Source organism: Tetrao urogallus (genome assembly GCF_951394365.1).
Source record: "Tetrao urogallus genome assembly, chromosome: 3".
NCBI lineage: Eukaryota > Metazoa > Chordata > Aves > Galliformes > Phasianidae > Tetrao > Tetrao urogallus.
Window position 1 is genome coordinate 25,597,486 of NC_136815.1, and position 23,743 is coordinate 25,621,228.

At 35.9% G+C, this 23,743-nt stretch overlaps 1 protein-coding gene across 1 annotated transcript in view; it reads right to left on the reverse strand.

Annotated features, from left to right (window-relative positions):
- Positions 1-2,507: 2,507 nt before the first annotated feature.
- Positions 2,508-23,743, reverse strand: part of WWP1 (WW domain containing E3 ubiquitin protein ligase 1) — a gene marked incomplete at both ends in the record, with an annotated part of 35,435 nt that continues 14,199 nt past the window's right edge. The window contains 16 exons of the mRNA XM_079533935.1: positions 2,508-2,607; positions 3,237-3,309; positions 3,623-3,719; positions 4,665-4,769; positions 5,894-6,014; positions 7,356-7,496; positions 7,592-7,725; positions 10,646-10,805; positions 13,710-13,798; positions 14,368-14,439; positions 14,532-14,604; positions 15,648-15,776; positions 15,887-15,971; positions 16,080-16,134; positions 21,683-21,857; positions 22,505-22,600. Coding sequence (XP_079390061.1) covers positions 2,508-2,607; positions 3,237-3,309; positions 3,623-3,719; positions 4,665-4,769; positions 5,894-6,014; positions 7,356-7,496; positions 7,592-7,725; positions 10,646-10,805; positions 13,710-13,798; positions 14,368-14,439; positions 14,532-14,604; positions 15,648-15,776; positions 15,887-15,971; positions 16,080-16,134; positions 21,683-21,857; positions 22,505-22,600 — 1,705 coding nt within the window. The remainder of the gene's footprint in view (positions 2,608-3,236; positions 3,310-3,622; positions 3,720-4,664; positions 4,770-5,893; positions 6,015-7,355; positions 7,497-7,591; positions 7,726-10,645; positions 10,806-13,709; positions 13,799-14,367; positions 14,440-14,531; positions 14,605-15,647; positions 15,777-15,886; positions 15,972-16,079; positions 16,135-21,682; positions 21,858-22,504; positions 22,601-23,743) is intronic.

Here is a 23,743-nt window from a genome sequence, read left to right on the forward strand (position 1 = left end):
AAGAGGAAAATGGTAGATTGCTCAGTAAAGATCACTGAGAGTTTAGGAAAAACCTACTTATTTACCTCCCTGCAGGTAGAAAGGCACACAACCCAGGAACTAGAAAGCAGCTCCTTCAGCATTACATCAGTTTGCTTGTCTGAGCCCAAGCCTTTGCTGTTTGCTCCTCTTTGGACCTCTCTCCCCTCCCAGTACAGGTTGACTGAAAGCAAGACAAATGGGAAAGCAATGGCAGTGCAGGATTACAGGACCTCCCAGGTTAATTTCATACTCACACAATTATATGAATTATTAGGTTTGGGGGTTTTGCCTCTTAAGAACCATACCTGTAGTCAGTCCTTGGAAGCCAGTTATGTCCATATGTCCATGTAGAGAATGCTACAGAGTGGTCGTTGTTTCTTTCTTGCTCACTAACTCTTACCCCTAGGAAAAGGTTGCAGTTATGAGACAGCTAAAGTTAGCAGATCAATAAAGAAACTACATTCTTGTGATGTGCTGTCTTCTTTATTATTATTGTTTTGACAACTTACTCACAGATTCACAAAGTTCAGCAGTTGGTAGTGGGTTACCAAGTCATTCATTAGTGCAAATTCATAAGGTTCAACTGTATGACATTTTAGTCCTCTGAACTGTAGGGTTCACTTCTGTTGCCCTGCTTTTGACTTCTTTCAAGCTTCCTCCACTTCTAACCTGTAAGCCATAATTTTGGTGCTATTACACTCGAGATAACGATGTATTTATGAAAATGGCTTTGCAGAAGATATGTGGTGTAGTATGAAAATCTTTCAAATATTAGTTGTTGAAACTCTTAGTGAAAGTTCATGTAAGATAGTGCTTTCGTTGGGCCAGGTGCAGTACCACTGTTATCAAAGCTACATACAGCTTAGCAGCTCCACAGTAAACTGTGCCATTTTGAATACAAAGCCTCCAGAGAATCCAGTCTGTAGAAAAATAAAGGTTTGGCAGAATTCAGTGAATTCAGATGCTGTATCGGAAAGATACAAGAACAGATATAGCTGTTTTTTCTGCGTGTACACTTTTAACAGTGCAATATGATATGTTACAGAAATGTCTTTAATCTTATTTTAAGAAATCATTGTTATGTGTGTACAAAATTCTGTATAAGTTAAATGTAATGGAATTTACAGTTAATATTAAAGCATAATACAAATGGTAGTTTTAAACATTTTATAATAAGGAAGCACAGTTTGCTAGAAAGTAGCATTTAACAGAATTCACATGAATAAGGTGTCATAACTTTTTTCAAACATCTTTTCAGTTCAGCAAATGCCCTCAACACCAAAAAAATAATAATAATAAATCACTGATTACTATGCACGTAGGACAAACTTGGCCTACAGTGAAGAATGACAGGTTCTGGACATAATTCAGGTACATCTGAATTTCTACAGCAACTTAAGAGAAATAAGAGTATTTACTACTTCAAAATAGTTTTAACTGTGCAAAGCTTATGTCAATTTAATTTTATTTGGGTTTACTAGATCCAATAACAGAAACTGAACATGAGCATAGAAAGCAGCGAAGTTCACATTACCTTTCGTCTACCCTTATATCTCAGTTTACATTAATAACTATGAAGCTGTGAAAAACACATCACAGGTTGAAAAAAAATAAAAATAAAAAACCTGTAAGACAACAGACCAAGGAGAAAATGTGTAATAGTTTCTCTTTTATTATTATTTTTTCTTTGAAGATTACCTAACATCCTCGTGGTAATAACCCAAGGCAATATGTAAACAAATTTCAATGCTGCTCAAATGAATCAAAATATTCTGTTCAGCTCCTACAACAAGTCAGAACAGTGGCACCAATTCTTTTCAACATTAAATCACATTCATCTTATTGTACATTACTCTTGTGCAAGTAATAAAGGCTTTATTAATGACCTTGGCTACATCAGTGTAGTAAAGAGAGATATATCAGCTATTAATGTATTTTAAAAAATTAAACTGACAGAACATCATATTCTGTCGTCTCAAATACCAGCAGCATCTTTCTACATATTTAGGATACGTTTGGCCTAAGCCTTTAACACCTTTTAGAACAGCCATGCAATAAAACAAACTTGGAGATGTTTCTTAAGAGAGAACACAGAGCAGTTTAAACATTTTTCTAAATAACAAAGCCAAGATAAAGGAAATCCAGGCCCTTTTAAATGGCTGCAACTTTTCATACACTTAAAGCTCTATAAAACTAGAGCTTATTAGTATATATATTTATATTTTTAATATATATTTTAAATAAGACTCTTGTCTGCTTTCAACATTTAGGAGGGATTTTTCTGGTCTTTTGGAAGGGCAATAAATAAAAGTAGAAAAGGCTGAACTGTTTTGCATATCTTTGTGGAAGAACGGAGAACAATTCTACTTTTAGAGTTCCAGAAAGATCACTGTACAGAACAAAAAGCTTATATACAATTAAGTGTGCAATTTTAGTTGGCTGAGCCTTTTAATATGCAAAGTCTCCTTCTGGGCTAGAAGCTGCTTCTACTCTTGACCAAATCCCTCCGTCTCTTCAATGGCAAAGAGCAGCTTCTCTTTCAGTTGTTCGTAGCTTTTATAGGGTGGCAAATCCAAACGATTAAAACTGAGCATGGGGAAAAAAAGCAACAAAAAAACCTGTTAAGTTTATCTAAATGCCATACAGAACACTACTTGACTTCTATAGCAGAAGTGTAGCAATTAGAAATGAAGAAGTATCAGTTAATGCTATTTCCCCTCCTTAACATTTCTATGAACAGAAAAAACAAAGTTTTAAATCAATGCATTTAGAAACAAAAGGCTGGCATCACATCAGATTAAGAAACAGGACCTTTACTCCTAAGAGGACAAGTTTGCCAAGAAATTTAATTTGATACATCTCCAAATTCCAGCAGCAGCACGAAAAGGCCAAAGCCTTATCCTTTCTACACATGCCTGGAAATAAGTTTTAACTTTTCCTTAAGCTTGGCTCCAAAAAGCCTATGCCACAATTCTGTTTCATTCTGTGTCTTCCCAAAGTTATCTTCCTGATAGCAGTTTTAAAAGTACAATGAATATTAATGTCACAAGGTTGCAGTAGCAAAATATAAGATTAAGTTCTCAGTACTGGCATGTCAGAGCAATCAAAACTGAAGATAGAAATGATTCAAATTACATTTCTTTTGATTTGGTAAATGCAAGACCAGAATAGAGAAACCCCGAAAGTTTACAGAAAGTTTACAAGTAACAACTTACCAAGTGTGACTTCTTGGTAACCAAGTTTCCTTACCAACTTTTTCAATGCAGAATTTCTGAGGACCATTACTTCCTAGAAAATAAAATTAAAATAACCGTAATCTGTTCCTTTGAGGTAACACACAGGACAGCTGTTGGACATAAAACAATCCAGATAAAGCACTCAGAAATTGTCAGGTGCTACCTGTTACATGAATATGAATACACTGCTAATAGAAATAAGCTTATTTCCAAGTCATTTATAAAGTTATTCCATGTGATTTCTGATATAAAAGACCTGCTAGAACCAAGCTGATGTACAAGAAGTTCGTGGCATCCACTTGCAGCCTGGTTCATTTGCAAATGGAACAGTTACAGTCTAAAAGGTTGGGTCATTCTTCACTTACCCATAAGTTCAGCAAATCCACCCAGAGGCAATCGACAAGTGCCAGTGACAAACTGCAGAAGTCGCATGCGAACCTCGTTGTCTGTCTCTTTTACAAACTAGGTACAGAGATTCAAATTTAGTAAAAATTTGGACAAAGCTGGAGAGAACAAAACTTACAAGGCTGCTGAAAACACACAATTCCATTTCAAAAGAAACTTTGAGAAAAGCTCATCTGTCTCCATTTCTGTAAAATTGAGGGTGGGGGAAAAAAGACAGTGATTTCACATTATATGCACTATTGACTGTTACAACATGAAAGCTGGCAACAGCTATCAGCAAAGTATGAGGAGTTTTTATTTCTTTCTAAAGCACTAAAACACAATGATCATGAATCTTTCAGTAATGAGCTTAATCAGTTTTTTTTCCTGAGAAATCGTATCCTTGAAATCTTCCATTGCACTGAACACATAGATAAGCTAAAAATAATTGATTTGTATCATTTTTAGAGGAACTTTATCAAAAGCCTATCTAAAATTGTGATTTATCACAAGACAGGAAATGCTTAGCTGGGAGTTTCCTCTTGGGAAATTCATAGCTCCTGAGAGCCTGTTGTTTTGCTTGTCGTTTGTTTTTCTGAAAATAATTCTTAGCTAACTCAATTAAAATGTGAGTTATAATTGGTCAGCACTAGACTGCCACAGTTAATATGACGATAATCATAAATAATATGTGGCATTTCTGATGTACTCTACATTACGAACATTTAGAAGGTAGATCACTGCCAACAATAGAAAAAAACTGTACTGTAATACAGTCAGTTAAAAGGACATGATATAAAAATAAGTATTTGTGATTCAGCCATTCAAATTTGATGCAGGTATCTCACTGCCATTTCCCACCATACACTATGCTCCCTCAAGAACTCCGTTGTTTCTCAGAAAATAAAAAAGAAAGGAATAAGTGAGAACCTTCATTCAGATGGCATCCCTCCCCTTTATATGTCATTTGTGTTAGAAAACAGAGTAAAATGCCACAGTTGGAACTTTTACTGATCAATATACCTGCCAGAACCACATGATCTGCTTGCTATTCCTCGTATAATGACGATAAACAGTGTTCCTTTGCCAGTCTGCTAAATCAACTTCTTGCATACCACAGAGCATAACCTACAAAAGACAATGATACTTGACAATGTACACAGCTACACACAGAAATTAAGAGTTGTTTTAGTATCTTGTATGAGACATGTTAACAAAAACATCAATTCTTGTTCCAAACAAAGGTCTGGCAATTTTTTTCAATCTTATGCCAAAGTCTGCGGAACTCCAAAATTGTTTGTGTTTTCACGTGATCTAAAAGTTTACATATTGGAAACTGAGATTTCTTCCAATTACTAATTCAATAATAAAACATACAGCCTTTCCCATAAAAGGAAGTTCAATGTTAACCAGGACGATACCTGTCACATTAAAATCTTGCCTCATATTCCAAGATGATGACAATTACATTGCTACTACTACTACTACAACTACAAGAAAAGATAAAACACACTGCAAAGTTTAAGTTCATAAAATATTCACTATTAGAAGCAATGAAAGCTGAAAATCCTAAAGGCAAAGCCTCCTGAAAAAAAAACACAAAAAACTTTCAAAACACTGCTCATTAGGAACAGGCAGCCTTGGCAAGTCTCTCAGTAATAAATAAACCTGCTACTTCAAAGCCTTTTGTTCCTGCTTCAAATCAGAACCCTAACAGCACACATAGATTAGGCTGACTTTTAAGAAAGCTGTGTGTGTAACTGATACTTGTTATTTGCCCTCAGGCTGTGCACTAAGGATCTACAAAATTACCATCAAACCTTGTTGGTTCCTACAGCTTTATGTCCTGAAGTGTAATAATCCCAGAATCTACCACAGATTATGCACATCAAACCAAGCAATCACCACACACCAGAATCAACTCCCGTGCCACCTGTTAAAAGGCCGTCCTCTAGAGGGAAAAGTTTTCTAAAACAAATTGATCCATCTGTGATCTCATATTCCGATTCTTTCATAGAAGCTTGCAAAACACAGTCAGAATGGAAGAAGGAATCTAAAATTCACATCCACTGGACAATGCAAAGCCCAGATTCAAGATACTGTCTTGTAATTTACCCTTACTTCTCTTATTAAATTCTCCATGTCCCACAGGGTATAAAATGTAATGGGCCACAAGTAATAAATTCAAGCTGCCTATCTATTTATTCATTCTACTTTTGCAAAAGGTAAGAATGTTGAACAGAAAACCTCACCTCCAGCTCTTTTTCATCAAAGTAGTGTAGCCACTGTAGTGGAACAACTTCATTAAAACCATCAAGAAAAGCTTTGGTTTGTTCTCTAACTCCCCGAGAAAATCGCCACTCAGCCATGAGACTGGGATGGGAAAAAAGAAAAAAAATAAACATCAATTAGCACTCAATATAAAGAAGTTGAAATGTACATAATTATGTATGTGGCCCAGTGAGGCAACTTTCTCACACTGTACGAATCTGCAGCCTACAAAGAAGTTAGCATACTGATACTATTACAAATCTCCAAGTTCAAACGACAGTAACAACAGCAGGATGTTATTTACGTTCCCATTCAACAAAAAAGATTTATTACTATAAATCTTTCATTCAATCTAAATTCAGTAATTATTTCATGATAATGATGGTACTTAAGCACTGATTTTATTGTGGAAAAATTTGCTTTCGCTTTGAAGTGTATAATTCTAGCATTTCAATGGACAAAAAGAACAATTTCCACTAATTTTAAAATATAAGCAGCAGTGTCATTGCAGTTTAATAGCTATAACTATGGTTCCCAACAGCTTGCTTCAGCAAGGAGTTGTCATTTTCTGTTCTGAACATCTGACTTATGCTAAGATTTACAAGGAAGAGGTAACATGTTTTTTTCAAGTTTCAACTAAAATCGTCAAGCCATTTCTGAGTATAAGAAAGTAAAGTAAATATAAGTAGATACTATAGAAACTATTTCACTGCAAAACTAAAGACTACTAATTTAAGGTGTGAACTTTATGTACAGCATGGAACACATGCTTTATCACAGAAAAAGATCTTTGTACATGCTCTTCAGAGATCACTCAAGTTGATCAGAAAGAGGATCAAAACAAAAGACAGTCATAGAGAAGAAGCAGGAAAGAACAGTACAACAAAACAAAGACAAAAACCAGTTAAAGTCACACCACATTGTGCCACGCTATACACCATCCTCAATTTGAAGTTACCACAGTGACAATTTTGAAATCTTCTGTCAAATACACTTCTTTCCATTATGAGAAATTAATTAAAATAGGTTTGCTCATTTTCAATTTCAGCTGTTCACTCATTACATGTATAATAACAGTAGTAATGATATAAGTCCTCATCGTCTTGGTTTTTGGGTTTTTTTTTCGGGGGGAGGGGGTGGGAAGGGAAGGCAGGAGGTTTTGTGGCATGGGAAAAATGGGAGGAAAGGGAAAATGAGCAAAGAGGAAAAACCACCAAGATGCCACAAGTAATAAATTCAAGCTGCCTATCCATTTATTCATTCTACTTTTGCAAAAGGTAAAAATGCTGAACAGAAAATCTCATCTCCAGCTCTTTTTCATCAGTGTAGCCACTGTAGTGGAACAACTTAGACAGCATTTCAATAATAACAATGCTGAGCCCAAAAATACTAAAGCAACAGTTAAAACATGAAACACTTTCTTTGAAATCTAAGCCTTCCTACCCGATATACTCTTCTTTGTTCTCCTCAGTTACCAAGATATTGGAACCTCCTGATTTCAGCTCATGTGAGGTTACTTTTCCTAAAAGCTCCATATCCACACAGAAGTACATTTCCAAGTTACACTCTTCAATGTTATTATCCCTGAAGGAATGAAAAGAAAGAAAAACACAACAGGCTACAATAAATACTAAAACAGAGAAATTCATAAAAATTCCAAAAGAAAGAAATCTACAAACCTTATCCAAATTAGCGAGTTGTAAAATTCAGTATCGATAGATTCTAGATCCTTAATAGTAAGTTTCTTGCTCAGCATTCGTTTGTAGAAAGGCAAAGAAAAACCGGTGTCAATAAATTTCCCATGAAACAATGCCTGTTGAAACAGAAAAGAAAGTCTGTTCAGCTTTTACTGAATTACTGCATTGCTGGACTTGTATTCTTTTCTTTTCTCATCAAGTGATGATTTTTCTCTTCAAGTGATAAAAAGCAGAAGTAGCAGCTTTGTACTTCAACAAATAAACAAAAACAATGTTACATTAAGTGAGTACTAAGTTTAATTGACAAAATTTATTCAAGTGTACAATAAAAAAAGCATTTCACAAAAGGATATAGCCATTTTATGAGGAAATTGCTATGTTTCCTCCTTATTATGTGGATAGGTATGTATGCCAAGTGTTACTTAATCCTACTTGAGTATGTTTTTTGATCCTACCTGAATACTACTGACCATCTTCACTATGTGCATACATCCTGCAAAATCATCCTTTACACAATACTACTGCAGCTTGTAAAAACAATTAAAAATGCAATTAATGTTTCTGAAAGAGCTTTCAGAATCACCTTCTTTATGGGAAAAAAAAAAGAGAAATTAGACTCTTCCTATCAAAAATCACACTACAAAAATGCCTCACTACATACACACACACGATGTGACCCAGTTAGCAGCACTGAATCACAATATTATGCAAACATCACTGCATGCACACAGTATTAACCTCTATACAGACTCAGTTCTTCTGAAAGCTGATATTTTCACAGTAGTACCTGTGTTCTATTAGTTTTTCTCACTCTAATCCACTACACATTCTTTACTGAAATACCTCTTAAAAATCAGAATCAGAGAATCACAGAATGGCTTGGGTTGGAAGGGACTCCAAGAATCATGAAGTTCCAACTCTCCTGTTACAGGCATGGTTACCAGCCACTAGATCAAGTACTAGATCACACTGCCCAGGGCCCCATGTACCCTGGCCTGTTTAAAACCTCCAGGGACGAGGCTTCCACAACCTCTCTGGGCAATCTGTTCCAGCACCTCACCATTATCTCAGTAGAAAACTTCCCCTGACATCTCTCTTCCTTCAGTTTAAAACCATTTCTCCTTGTCCTATAACTGTCCAGAGGTCTCCATAAAAAGTTGATTTCCCTCATCTTTATAAACTGCCTTTAAATATTAGAAGGCTGCAATGAGGTCTCCTCACAGCCTTCTCTTTTCCAGGCTGAACAAGCCCAGTTCCTTCAGCCTGTCTCCACAGGAGAGGTTCTCCAGCCTCTGGATCACCTTTGTGGCCCTCCTCTGGACCCTCTGCAAAAGCTCCATATCTTTCCTGTGTTGGGGGCTTGGACGCAGTACTCCAGAGGTGGCCTCAGGAGAGTAGAATAGAGGGGGACAATCACCCCCCCTTACCCTGCTGGCTGCTTCTCTTTCGATGGAATTCAGCCTTCTGGGTTGCAAATACATTCTAAATCATTCTAAAAATAGGCTGCAGTAAGGCATTTATTGCTTGACTCTCCTTAAAGCTGAAATATTAAGAAAAAGAACCAGCGTAACAGCCCATTTTCTCCAGAAAAAGATAACATTCCATTTGATTGCGCTACATTCTCATTTCTCCTCTCAGGATTACCCTAGCATGCATAAAGACATGAGGCCTTTTTTTGTTTGTTTGCTTTTAAACTAGTCTAGAATTCTCATGGAAGAGTGAACTGGTAGAACCGGACAAAATAAACACTGAGGGCATTATCCAGCCATATGATTTCCTGTTGTTTGTTTTGTATTGTTTTTGTAAAAGTACAGTCTTAAATCATCTCGTTTAATAGCTACGGTAATCTTACAGCAAACATCACAATTGTAGCGTGCAGATATCAACTGCCATTTAACAATTTTGTTTTGTTAAGAGTAATGCAAGTAAGAGAGTAACACGGAGTAATACAAGACATATATTTACATTTAACTCCACTGCAGTCAAAAAGGTCAGTGGCTATTTCAATACTTAAAGTCAAGTGAAGTTTTTATAGTCTGAAAGCAGCAAGTCTTCTAGAATTCCGAGACAAGCAGAAGCTGTAACTGCACTTATTACAACCATCTAGAATCCTTAAAATGATTCACATTTAGGTTATTGCTTGAGCTATTTTAAGCCATTAGAAGGTATTCCAGGAAGTAGAGCAGTTAGTGCCATTCAAACCTTGAAACTATGTACATTAGGCACTATTATACTAGTCTCTCTTTTTCTTAGAGAATTTAAAATGAAAATATCAAACTGTTTCAAGAAAGAAAAGTTTGACTTTTAATGACTTTAAATACTTAAATTAAATTCTCTTCTATAATGAGGTAGATTTCTCAATTAAAAAGCATTTATATGATGCCTATGAACAAAAATCACTACAAAAATAAACAGAATTTGATTCTAGCACATAATTTGCTTTACCACATCTTCCTGCTAAATGGCACTGCAGTTTCCTCTATCTCTAGACGAAAGGATATGTTATAGCAAAACTCCATTAGAGATACTAGGCTCAGTGATACGAGGAGAAATGATATAACATCTCTGTTTAGCTTATAGCTTTAAGAGAAACATAATGGCAGTGATTCAGGATGCTATAAACTCCCCAGCAAGCTTCTGCTTTTCCACGTATGTGACCTCTGAACCTTAATTTAAACACATATTTGGATACAATGTACTTGCAAAACATTTTTAACACATTTTTTCTAACACACTGACATGTACCAAGTTTAACTGAGGAACCTTTTTACAAAAATATTAGTCACATTTGTCAGAGCATCAGTATTCAGGCAATAAGACAACTGTTTACATGAAGAACACACATCTAATTGACAAGATTAAAATGTTATTTTGAATTTCATATTCATTTCCATCACCATCCCAGGAAAATGCAGCATTTAAGAAACATAACACTCAGGAAACGTTTCAGGTGGACTTGCTTAAATTAAAACTGTAAAAATAATACCATTCAGAAATAATTGTATAAATACAAGAAACTTTAAAACTCTAACCTACCATGGCAATAAAACGCCCAATGAAACAGAAATATGAAAGATGGTCAGGATTGATTGTTGACGCTGGATTTATCTGTAGGCAATAGTTGCTCTTGCCAGCATATTCAAATAGGCAGTACATAGGGTTCAGTACTTCATGGGAGAGCAAGAAAAACCATTCTCTATGGAAAAAAAACAACAGGTATACACATAAAAACCATCAAATACACACACACACATCTTTATCACCATTCCCTTTAAGCATCTAATGAAATGGTCAAAATAAATGCAAACTTGGAAAAATAAGGTTAACAGTGTTGTATTACAGCCATAGAAAAATATAAAGCTTTATGCACTTTTAAAATATAAAAACTACCAATCCATAAAAACTATAATGCTACAGAATCACCATTTTCAGCTCTTAGAAATGATTGTTCTCTCCTTGAACACATTCTCATAGCATAGGTTTTAGCTGCCCAGGAGTTACACAGAATCCACCCTCACCATGCCTGCTTTACTGCATACGATTCAAATCTCTATTTAAAAAGTTCTGAACAATCCAGGTAAAATCAAACATCATCTTATTTCCGTTCCCAGTCTGTCAGCAAAACAGACACTGAGTTATAGCAATTTAACAAATTACCGTGCATCAGTTAAGCCAACATGACACAAAGATATGAAAATACTTTTTTGTTGAGGCTTGATACATTTCATTCCCTGGTTTCATAGATTCCAACTCAGCTGACCTGAAATTATAATAAGATGCAGGCTTGGGGCGGAGTGGCTGGAAGGCAGCTTAGAGGAAATGGACCTGGGAGGAATGATTGATGCTCAGCTGAACATGAGCCAGCAGTGTGCCCGGGTGGCCCAAGAAGGCCAATGGCATCCTGGTTTGTATCAGAAACAGTTGCCAGCAGGAACAGGGCAGTGACTGTCCCCCTGTACTCAGCTCTGGTGAGGCCACACCTTGAGTACTGTGTCCAGTTTTGGGCCCCTCACTGAAAGAAAGACACTGAGGCTCTGGAACGGGTTCAAAGAAGGGCAACAAAGCTGGTGAGGGGTCTGGAACACAGGTCTTATGAGGAGCAGCTGAAGGAGCTGGGAATGTTCAGTCTGGTGAAGGGGAGGCTCAGGGGAGACCTTATTGCTCTCGGTAACTACCTGAAGGGAGGCTGTAGTGAGCTGGAGGTTGGCCTCTTCTCTCTTGCAACTAGTGATAGAACCAGAGGGAATGGCTTCAAACTGGGCCAGGGGAGATTTAGAGAATGAGAGGTTTGCAGGTGTGTTTCTCCTAACAGTTCAGTGAAATTTAAGTAATGGATCACAACTTGATAAAATATGCTTCTAACTCAAAAGCTATTTAGAAAGAATAACAGAGAAAGGCCGCTAGGATAAAACAGCCCTAATTGGGTTCTGTGCATCTTCTAATAAGCACAAGAATGTTGCACACCATTCTATGCAAGCTTTTTAATGAGACAATTATATTAACTCTGTACAGCAGTATCAAATTTAATAAGCTTTTAAATTATATCACAGCCAGACAACAAGAAAAGAAACAAAGAAATCAGTCATCAGCAAGAAATTTGTAGAAGCAACATCTTTTTCATGTTAACAGCTAGACCTAGCCACAGGATAAAGAATTCAGATTGGTCCTGCCAAACAAGGTAAAAATCTGGAGGGAACACACACAGAGTTTAGCCAGCTAAAAGACAGGATGATTAATCAGGTGCATTGGCTTTCAATACTTGCGTTAACACAGCACTGCATTAGCAAGTCAGTACATGAGCACTTATTTAAGAACTCTCAGCTGAATTACAAGGAGATCCTTGCTGTTTCTTACTTCACATCCCATGTCTTGGGCAAGATTTATTACAAAATCTATGGAATTTTACTACTTGCATATTTCTTTTCTTAATTTATTCTGCCATACTTTGTGACTGATATCTTCAAGTTCAATTATTTTTCTTTGGAGTATTTCTGTTTCTCTGGAACAGGTTACTTGAACTCTCCTGGTTCCCAGCTTAAGCCCAGGGTCAACATCATAGGAACACCAAACAAAACAAAACTCATGGAAAATAATAATAATAATAATAATAATTTCTTCCTGCAGTACTCAAAAAATTTTTTATAATACTGTAATTCAGAAACATAAGCACACACATATCCAAAAAAAGCTCAATGTTCACAAAAAAAGGTTTCCTTACTTACTTACAAATACTGCACATTTTAACAGAGTAAGTTAGCTGGAAACAGAACAAAACCAAAACATAACTCATTTTAAAAGAGAAAAGAAAAAAAAACAAACCACAAACACAAACAAACAAACAAAAAAAAAAAAAAAAAAAAAAGAAAAAAAACCAACACAGCAAAGAAAATCTCTATCACCTACCACTAGATCTAGTTCTGTGGACCCGCAGTGTTAACTAACATTTTCATCCTACTAGCAGCACCTCAGTCAAGTAACTGGCTGCAGCAGTCAGTAGTTATCCACTATATGGACAATAAAGGAAATGCACTTTACCTGATTTCTTGTTAAAATTCTTTTGAATCCACTTCATATTCTAGAAAAACTTGTGCTCCAGCTTTTGGGTATTCCTACACAGCCTGCAAAGTCCTCCACCATTACTGCACGCCTGCACTGCTCTCTCCTAGCTCACGGCCATCCTGCTCATATCATCCCCTAACCTGGTATTTGTCTGTTTGATTTTTTCCTAAATAAGCAAAAATTATGTACTCCACAATCCCTATTTTCAACAAAGCTGAACTTTTTGGTAGAAACTTTCTGAAATAACTCTGTCTAGAGAAATTTATTGGCTCCAAAAAACTAAATCCAATGTAAGCATCAGTCTTTGTCAATGAACACAAGTGAGATCATAGTTTTACTAATATAATTTGTACTCATAACAATTGCCAGAGCTGCTAGTTCTACCTCCTTAATATATTAAGGGGAGCTAGAGAACTAACCAAGACAAGACTGTAAAAGCAAGCAGTTACTTTCTGAATAGAATGACATTAGAAATCAAGATTAGAATGCCATTAAAAAAAAGGGGGGGAAAAATAACACTTCCAAATAAATTTTATTTTACCTTGCCAATCCACCATAATCCAATCCTTCTTCTCCTCTGAATATAACATATAATCTTCTCCTCAAATCATAGGGTTTTAATGCCATAATCTATGAAACACACAAAATTCAATCTAAATTATAAACAATGTATTTTCAGTGCAATTGCTCCTCCAAATTTAGACTTAATTGTTACAGATATACCATATAGGACAAATGTTTACGAAGATTTGAAAAGCAATTACATCAACTCATAGAACATGCATTCAAGGAACTGAACACAAAAATGCCAACTCAGATTCAAAATCCTTGAGCAACAGATAAGCAAGAGCTTATCTGGAAATTATCACTATACGGTTGCCCTGTTCTTATACTCTTCCAAAGCTATACAATATTTGCCAATCTTAAAGGAAAATTGGCTAAAAAGCTTTTCATCTCACATAGTATAGATTTGGGAGTTTAGACAACTAACTTAAAAACATGATTTCCTCTAATCTAAAGTGAAATATACTTTCACTGATAATATACTTTTAGTTTATAGAGGACCCTACTAAAAGAGGCTTTGATGGAACAAGGGCAGCAAGCATTTTGATAATCACAGAGAAGAAGGAATATACATTGGCTACAGACTGAAGCTGAAAAACTTCAGCTTATAAGCATAACAAATTTTGCGGTCTTACTTGCTGGAAGGAATCCTCAAACAAAGTCTGTCTGGATACATTGATTTTCACATGGCTTGGCAGTGCATTGGACTGTAATCATAAAGTAATAATGTTACAAGGCATAAAATACATTTATGAAAATTCAAAAAGACTCAAAAACTGAGTAATTACTTAATCAGTACCTGACACAAGTAACGGAAATGAGCAAGTTTCCACCTAAAGCTACGCTCATAGGCAATCTGTGGCCCTTTATTTCTGTAAGGGAATATATTTGAGATACATTAACCACACAGATATCAAACAGAACTTTCAACACCAAACAAAAGCTTGCAGATTTCAAAAATGCACAAAAGATTGCAATCATAAGATACGATCACAAATGGAAATTCTTAATACATGTCCCAACTTGTTTTTGTATTATTTCCCAAATAAACAAAACGGTCGGTTGGCCAGTCTTCCTTTCCTCACCATTGCTACACCTTTTTGATGTTGTTGTTAAAGATATTACTCAATTTAGGAGGGTACAGATTCTGAGGATTTCAAATATCTATCAATTTTGTAAAAATTAAAAGCCAGACAAAGGAAAGACATCTATTATGTTGTCTTCACCGAGAGAAAGGCTGCAGTATGATCTTAATCACATCATAATCACCAGGGGTTAACATAGGTAATAAAGGCTTCAGCTGTTTGTGGAACCAAGAAGAAATTTATAGTACACCAATCTACAGGTTCTTTGGAGGAAATGGCATTGACTCATCAAAGGTAAGCTCTGTAAATGCTACTGTACACAAAAGGCATTAAGACAGACACCATCAGCTGGGTCAACACTTCTGATTAACCTATTTAGAAACAGAAGATCTGCAAGTAAAATTTTGACAAGTATTCAGAACTTGTTTGCTTAGCCATTAATATTATTAGAGCGTGTCTAACTATAAGCAACACATCTTACAATCATTTATCGTTTCCATTAAAACTGTTGATTAGTTATATTAGTTGAATTTATGACGTACTAGCTTACCTCACTTCCTTTCTCAATTTACAGTGCAATTACAATCTTCGTATTTGAACGGTGCATAGAAACTACTGAACCTTACAGTAGTACGGTGAAGCGTGGCAATTGACAGTTGAGAAATTGACAATTAAAGGTTGAAAATAGGTTTACAAGAAAACAACATGTTTATAATTTATTGCTCAATTCTAGCTAGAAGCATAGACTGTTTTCTGGTATGCGAAGAACTGCATCACTGAAATGTAACAAATGAAAATGTTAGAAAATACTTTAACATTTCCCCACTTACACAGAAGACTTCCCGGTACGAGGATCATTGAAGGTGGTAGTTCTTGTATTATGATCAACAAAATATCGTACACCTTCTCTAGTGTATCTGATTTCCCAGCCCTCCGGAAGAGGGTCCTCGTTTTGTAAACTGTAGGAAAAAAACAAAGACAGTAATTTTTGCCTCCTGCCCATATCATGACTTTTAAAGTGATAATTAAGCAAGATCTTTTCATTTATACAGTCAATATACACACCTACCCTTGAGTTCGAGGGTCTTCCCATTGCGTTGTCTTTGTGTTATGATTTACAAAATACACCCTATCATTTGAATCCACTCTCCTTTCTAGGGAAAAAGAGAAAACAAACAAACAAACACACACAAACTATACAATAATTGCATTCCAAATTTCTCTAACTGTCGTCTCTTCAAGTCAACAGCTAATTAACTTACCCCACCCTGGTGGCAAAGGCCCAAGTGGATCATTCTCTGCTGACAACATTGAAGCCTATTTATAAACAAGAGTACATCCAGTTAGGCCAAATAGTAGTCATTATTTTTTCCCATAATATGTTTGAAGTTTACCACTAGCTGTGTAGACTACACCTCTTGGATAGCATGCCATTTTTAGTCTGTTTTGGTGGAAAAACATAATTGTGTAACAATTTATGATTTGTTCTTTTGCCTCCACTGTTTCCAACCCTACATACCATACTTTCCCTTCTTATTGTAAACTTGAGAGAGACAGTGATTTTAAAAATTGTGCGGTTCACAAAAGTTATATGAAAAGATGTGCACTTCCTGCTTAAGAAAACACTTTATTATTAATTAAAAATTCAAAGTATGTGTTAAAACACAAAGTCTAATGCCAATTAAAGTATTTTTTCATATCCTCAGTAGATGATGTCTTCTCTGCTACTTTCAATAGCTATTTTATAGCTATTTCAAATATTTGTCTTTCTTTGTCAGAACACTTGCATTCCATTAAAATATTCAGATGTTTTTCATATAATACAGCAATGTTAAAGGGGAAAATAATTTAAGAAAAGATTAAAATACTATGAAGAACCATACTAAACTTCTAAAGTAAACTGTAAACTTGCAGAAGTCCTCCAGTAGCTCCCACGGATACAAAATATGGTATGATTAGAGTTTGAAATATTTTATGAATAGAATATATAAGGCAGAAATGACCCCAGACCACAGGATCCGTGCTCTAATTTATAACTAAAAGCACCCTCTTTAAAACCTTTACAATGGTGAAGTTTGCTTGCCTGGTAATGTAGTTCTTTTCCACAGAATTAAATTTTGATAAGTGGAAACCAATCTACATTTTCCAGAGTATCTTAAGGATCTGCTTACTGCCAGTACTGCTTTAGTTTTAAATAACATTTGCAATACAAAAATTCTCAAGCCCACTAAGAGCTTCCAAACAGCAAATTCACATAAGAAAGGCTGCAGTATTTTTTGGTGTTCCCCTGTGATACAGAAGCAGAGCAAGGATCGTAAGAAAAATGCAATGCATATACTCAAAATCAAGCTATTAAATACAAAAAGAGAATTACTATCATCTCAGAAGTAAATGAAGTTATTATTTTCTGCTTTTGGAATGTATATAGTCACTATGACCTTGTAACCAGAGATTTCTCTGTAGTATGTGTAAGAACAACAGCACACAGTGGAAAATGCTAACTGCAAAGGAAGTGAATGGTGGAATAATTCAGAGTTCTCTCATCTTTTTAATGTGCCCAATTATTTATACATGGCCAACAAATGCTATGTTCTTAATTAAACAGTATATTTAAGAAAACAAACCACAATATTTGACCATTTCTAACATATTTATCATTTACTACCTTTATATTATACACAAGTCACAGTTTTTAAATAATGTTAATCTTCCAAAACCCTTTTTTTAAGGCTTCTACTTTGAATGAATATTGACATTTTTTTCCCACAAATAATTATTTATTCTGTTTTTCCCTAATTCATTTGAATATAAATAGTTGACATATGTGATATTTACTAAAAAACAGCAATTTCAGAAATGTATACTGCAACTATGTGCAAGTTACAAGATAAGAAAACAAAGTCTGAAGCAACACTAATCACATTAAATATTTTGAAATATCTAAGTAGCCTTCCTAGACAGAATTAGTCTACACCTGGGTCCAAATAACAATGGATTTGGCTCAAGTATAAATTATTTTACGCTTACTTCCTTACATGAAGTGTCTAAGTAGCAATATGGTGCTGCTATGTTCCATGAAAAAGATAGTAAGAAGGAAGAGGACTAGTTACTTTTATGACAACACAACAAAAGAGAATGAAGCTAGAAAGTGATGCATAAAACAACAGCAAGATAATGAAAAACATCAATTCCAGGAGAGTACCACTAGTACTTTCAACAGAAAGAAAAAAGAGAAAAAGAACAAAAACGAGAATAACTGTAAGAATGGTAAGGCTGTGATTATTATTTCCTTCACATAACTTATCTTTGACCACTCAAGACAGCCAAAATTTCAACCTGTTTATTAAAAGGATTAAATTACGGTTTCCCAGAAAATAAACTGTGTTACTCAGAAGCTGCTATATAAGCAGAGTTCTGGTGTGTCAGAGGAAGACAAGTCACCTCATTTGACTATAACAGTTTGAGAAGTGTATAGAAGCACCTACCTAAAAGATAAAAATGGAAAGAAAAAAAACCAACCACTCATACTTTCTAGCATGCATTTCATAGCACTTCAATTTTTCTTCTCCTCAAAAATGTGAGTTCTAAGGATGCAACGGATATGCTACCTAAAAAATAGAGCCATAAAGAGATGTAAAAGGGATGCAAACAGTCCAATTATCTCTTCTCCTCCTTCAAGTATATTCTGTCTGACAAATTCCAATTGGATGATTTTAAGGTCAGAAAGTGAGAAATAAATCCACGGTGTTTAGCAAGAGTTATCATTAAATCAATAAAGAAACATGATCTAAATAAAAAAATACACTGCTCTCTCAGAGAATAAATCTAACTAAAAACCAAATAAATCTCAGATCAGGAGAAGTTTGTTTCCTGAGATGTTTAAGCAACTGATCAAAGTAGTACAAAAACAGAGGAAGTCACTCAGAGAGACTTCTTGGCTTCAGCTGCAATTACCACATTTGCAGTTAAGTCTCCTTAAGTTATGCCTCCTTTTTTTATTTTTCAAGTTTCCTCTAAAGATAGCAATGGAAGATTTGCTTTTTTTTTTTTTTTTTTTTTTTTTAAATCAAGAATCAGCTTCTTTTTATTCTTTCGAATAGATATTCAATTCAATTGCAACATTTCTCAAATCACCCATATTTGAATGGCAATTGCCATTTTTTCATTAATACTGCTCTCAAGCAACTTACCAAAATGAGATGATAAAGTCTGTCCCAATGTTTTAAGCAATGTCTAAGCAGCTAACAGTTCTGACAGTATGAACAGATTGGCACAAAGTAATAATGACAGGGCACGATCTGAGCAAACAGCACTCCAGCTGAGCTGAGAATTCAGTAAAATTTCAGTACTTGTTAGAAACAAGTCAACAAATCTAGGAAAAAAAACACAAAAACTTCAAGCAGCAAAAAGCAATGGTTGACAATCCCCATATCTCCCTGAACGAACAATTAGCTTCTCATTAGATTCAAACTCAGAAAGGGAGCGCGCAGAAGGCAGAAGCAGGAATAGGTAATCTCCAAGAAATAGACATCCTTTGAGCATGCAGGGATGAGGTTACGAAAGCCAAAGCCCTAGCAGAATTGACACTAACTAGGGATGTCAATGACAACAAGACATATATACTTCTTTAACTACATCAGTGACAAGAGGAAGACTAAGGAAAATGTGGGCTCACTGCTGAATGAGACAGGAGATCTGGTTGTACAGAACGTATAAAAGGTTGAAGGCATTCTTTGCCTCAATCTTTACTAGCAAGACTGGTCTTCAGGAATCCAGGGTCCCAGAGACCAGGTAGAAAGTCTGGTCACAAAATTGTAGAGGTTAGAAGAGACCTCTAGAGATCATCTAGTCCAAGCCATGAAGATGTACCCTTCAAGCCATGAAGATGACCAGATCAGGTCAGAGACGTTCATAAATCCATGGGCCATGGCAAGGGAGTGCTGAGGGAGCTGGCATTAGAGAACAATGGATATTGCCTTCCTCAACTTCAGTAAGTCCTTCCTTTGAAACTGTTTCCCATATGATCCTCATAGACAAGCCACTGAAGTACATTCTGGATGAGAAGACAGACTGAAAACTGGTTAGTCAGACCCAAAAAGAAGCTGTCAGTGGTGTCAAGTCTAGTTGAATCCAGTAACAGACAGAGCACTCTAGGAGTTAATACTGGGTCCAGTATTGTTTTATATCTTCATTAATGACCCAGACAATGAGGTAGAACGCGCCCCTGGTAAATTCACAGATTACATAAAACCAAGAGTGATGGGACTGATACATCAAAGGGTCATGCTGGGAGACATAGCAGAATGGAGAAAGGTGATGGCAGGAGCCTCGTACAGTTAAACAGGAATGAGTGCAAAGTCCTGCACCCAAGAAGGAATAAATCCAGACTGGGAGCAACTCAGCTGGAAAGCAGCTATGCAGAAAAGTAACTCAAGGTCACAGTGGACAAGTCTAACAAGAGCCAGCAATGTGTCCTTGCTCTAAGATGGCTAAATTTATTCTGGGTGGCAAAGTACTGCCAGCTGGTCAACAGAGGTAATCACTCCACTCTACTTAGCACTGGGGAGGCCACATGTTAAGATACGCAGCTATTGGAGAGGGTCCAATGAAGAGCCACAAAGATGGCTCTTCCAATCACAATCATTCTATAATTGTGTGGGTTAAATAGACTATGATGCACAGCACAGGACTGAAGAAAATCAATGGCAATACATATTTCTGCAATTGCTGGTGATATGTCTAATTAGGTAACAAAAAGTTGAGAAGTATTAAACACAAGAATACTGCAACATACTTTATTTCAGACGGGATACTTGAAAGAAGTTTATTAAATTTAGAGGAAATTTAGCCTTCCTAATGCACACAGTCCTAGACCAGAAGTCAAAATGAAGTTGCTTCTCCTTCAAGCATTCCAGCTGTGTTTCATTTGTGAAGTCTCTAGGACTGGATCTTAATATAAGAGAACGAACCCAAGTCTTACAATGAAGTGTTTAGAAAAGTGATACACAAGTGCCATGGAGGAAAACAAAAACAAAACCAAAACAACATAAAAAACTGTTCTATTTATCCAGTCAGAAATGAAAAAAAAAAAAAGTCTCAATAACTCAATACTAGATTTACAGAATGACTTGAGTTGGAAGGGACATTAAAGATTATCTAGTTCCAACTCCTCAGCTGTAAGCAGAGTTGCCATCCACAAGATAAGGCTACCTAGGGCCCCATCCAACCTGGCTTTGGCTTTGAACATCTCCAGGGATCATCCACAGCTTCCCTGAGAAACCTGTTTCAGCACCTCACCATTCTCCAAGTAAAAAAAATTCCTTCTCACATCTAATCTAAATCTCTCCTCTTTTAGTTTAAAACTGTTCTCCCTTGTCCCGTCACTGTCTGCCCAGGTAAAAAGTCACTCCCCATTTTTTTTTAAGCCCCGTTTAAGTACTGAAAAGCCACAGTGAGGTCTCCGTGGAGCTTTCTCTCCTCCTGGCTAATGTAGTCTTTGAAATTGCTCGTGATAGTTTTTACCAGTAGATTTAAGTAACCACATGAGAGAAATGGAAAGCCATGTTTGAAGTTGAACCAATTCCCTAAGCTTCAAAATGAGCTCAAAGAAAAAGAATTACCACCTGTACCGATGAGAGACTCCTAATCACTAAAGAAGTTTTGAATGCCACTTAATATATAAAGTGCTCATAATACAGGTTTTACACTCCTTTTCAGTTAAGGGAGTGCTTTACTTTTACCAGTTACTGCTATCGTTAAAAGTCTTAAGTTTCGTGCAGTTCACGTGGCTCAAATTAGGGAACCAATTCAAAGGGAAATATAGCTGTATCTCTCTTCTCGTTTCTAAAGTGTATACAGAATTTACCGAATAGAGGTATCGTTGGTTAAATTGTTGCATAGCTCCCTGCAGTTGATTACGCTGAGACTGCCACTGCTCAAAGTTCCTGACTGACTCCATTGTTGGCCGCTGCCATGTCGTTGTTCTGGTGTTATGGTCCACATAGTAAACTCTTCCACGATCATCAACTCTTCTTTCCCAGCTATCAAGAAACACAAACATTAACAGCTAAACTTTCCAGTAATATTGCATAGCTCATTTTCTCTTTATGCTAAGTTCCTAGATATTATTTGAATGGAGTACTGGAATGATAGGCATAATCTTAATTTCTAAAGTACACAAAAGCACTCTCCAGCTTTACTGGCTGCGGAGTAAAGCACACTGGGCAAACATTACATCCTTGTCTCACACTGTCACCCTCAGTTTTAACTGTGTAATTTCTTGTGACAGTGATCAATATTGGCAGGTTTCACAGAAAATCCAATATCTCCTGGGAATCAGAGGTTGGTAATCACTGCACCACACTAGTGATGCCATCTAAATAAAGATGGTAAAATCTTCATTATTTTCACACTGAAGTTTTAAAGGAAGAACAACATAATTCAGCAGCTGTGTTTGAACAAGTGATCAGAATGAAATACGTATACATACACCAATATTCTTATGGAAATTAACACAGTTCTAAGCTAACTGCATGTTAAGATTTCTTAATTTATAACGTATGATACATTTTCAATGAGCTGCTCATTAAAACCAAGACAGTAGGGTTTGTTTGTTTGTTTGTTGTGCACTAGAAGAAAAAGAACATAGCAGCATTATCAACTTTAAATCAAGAAAAGTCTACAGTACCCAGGAGGCAAGGGCTGTGGTCTTTCCCATGTTGTAGTTCGTGTATTGTGATCAACATAATAGGTTCTCCCATGAGGATCCTTTCTTTGCTCCCACCTTCAGGACGAAAAAGACTTTTATGTAAGTCAAGGTGAAAATATTTCCCTAGGGCTCATTTCCCAGTAAGCCAAAAAAAAACATTTTGCTACTGAATGAACACCCTACAAGTCTAAAACAATTCTAAAACATTCTAAAACACTGAAGGCAATGCACACTAAAATACATATAAGATACATTTACTTCCTGCTTGAACTGGTACCACCATAAAGGCTTCTTTAAGGGATGTGGAACCTAAAATGAACACACACTGATATTCAGAAGTACTTCTAAATTCTATTTGAGGTATCTGAAAATGAAAGTGATTATCTGCTTCAGGTTTGGATGCTTCATTTTAAAAGTTTAGAAACAAATTATTTGCATTTCCAAGCATGTCTCATCCAATAAACAACAGGATCTTTCAGAGTGAATCTCAAATGTGTGCTAGCAGATAACTCTCCCATGTTTCTACTTTCTGTCCTGTTTCTCTACCTGATTTTCCTGGGGATTATTTCTTCAGTTTTGGTTGCAAAGCTCTTACAATGAAGATGGATAAAACATTATGAGCAATTCAAGATTTGTGCTGCTGAGGACTGTCATGATGCAATATTTATCCTCATTTCCCTTCCCATTATTACATGTTAGACAATGAACTGAAGACCTTACTTGTGTTAGATTTATGTTTTTCATATAAGCATAATTACTTATCTCCTAAAAATGCAGGCAGAACATCTTACTTGCTATTCATAAAATTTCTACAAATTCTTTTGTAGTTCAAGAGCTTAAATGCCAAGATTATAAGGTCATAAAAGAGGAGTAGAAGCATGTTAGAGAGTTAATAAGGCTAAACGTAATGGAGATTCAAATAAATTTGAGGAAGGAAACTCACTCAGGGAACAATGGCAAAGTAATGAATTCAGACGTAGTGTCCAATAGGCCTGAATTCAAGACCCTGCCAATGGGAAAGCATATAACTAAAGAAGAAAAGTGGGGAGGGGAAATAAGAGAAATTCCCTCCTATAAAGGATTTCCTTTGTCAAAATAATTGAAAATTAAGAACCTTGTGACATCTGCTCAACAAAGTATCTGCAGTACTTCTGACTTTTGAGACTCCCATTCTCATGTTTATCTACAGGAATTCAAGTGAAAGGTCACTAATTACTT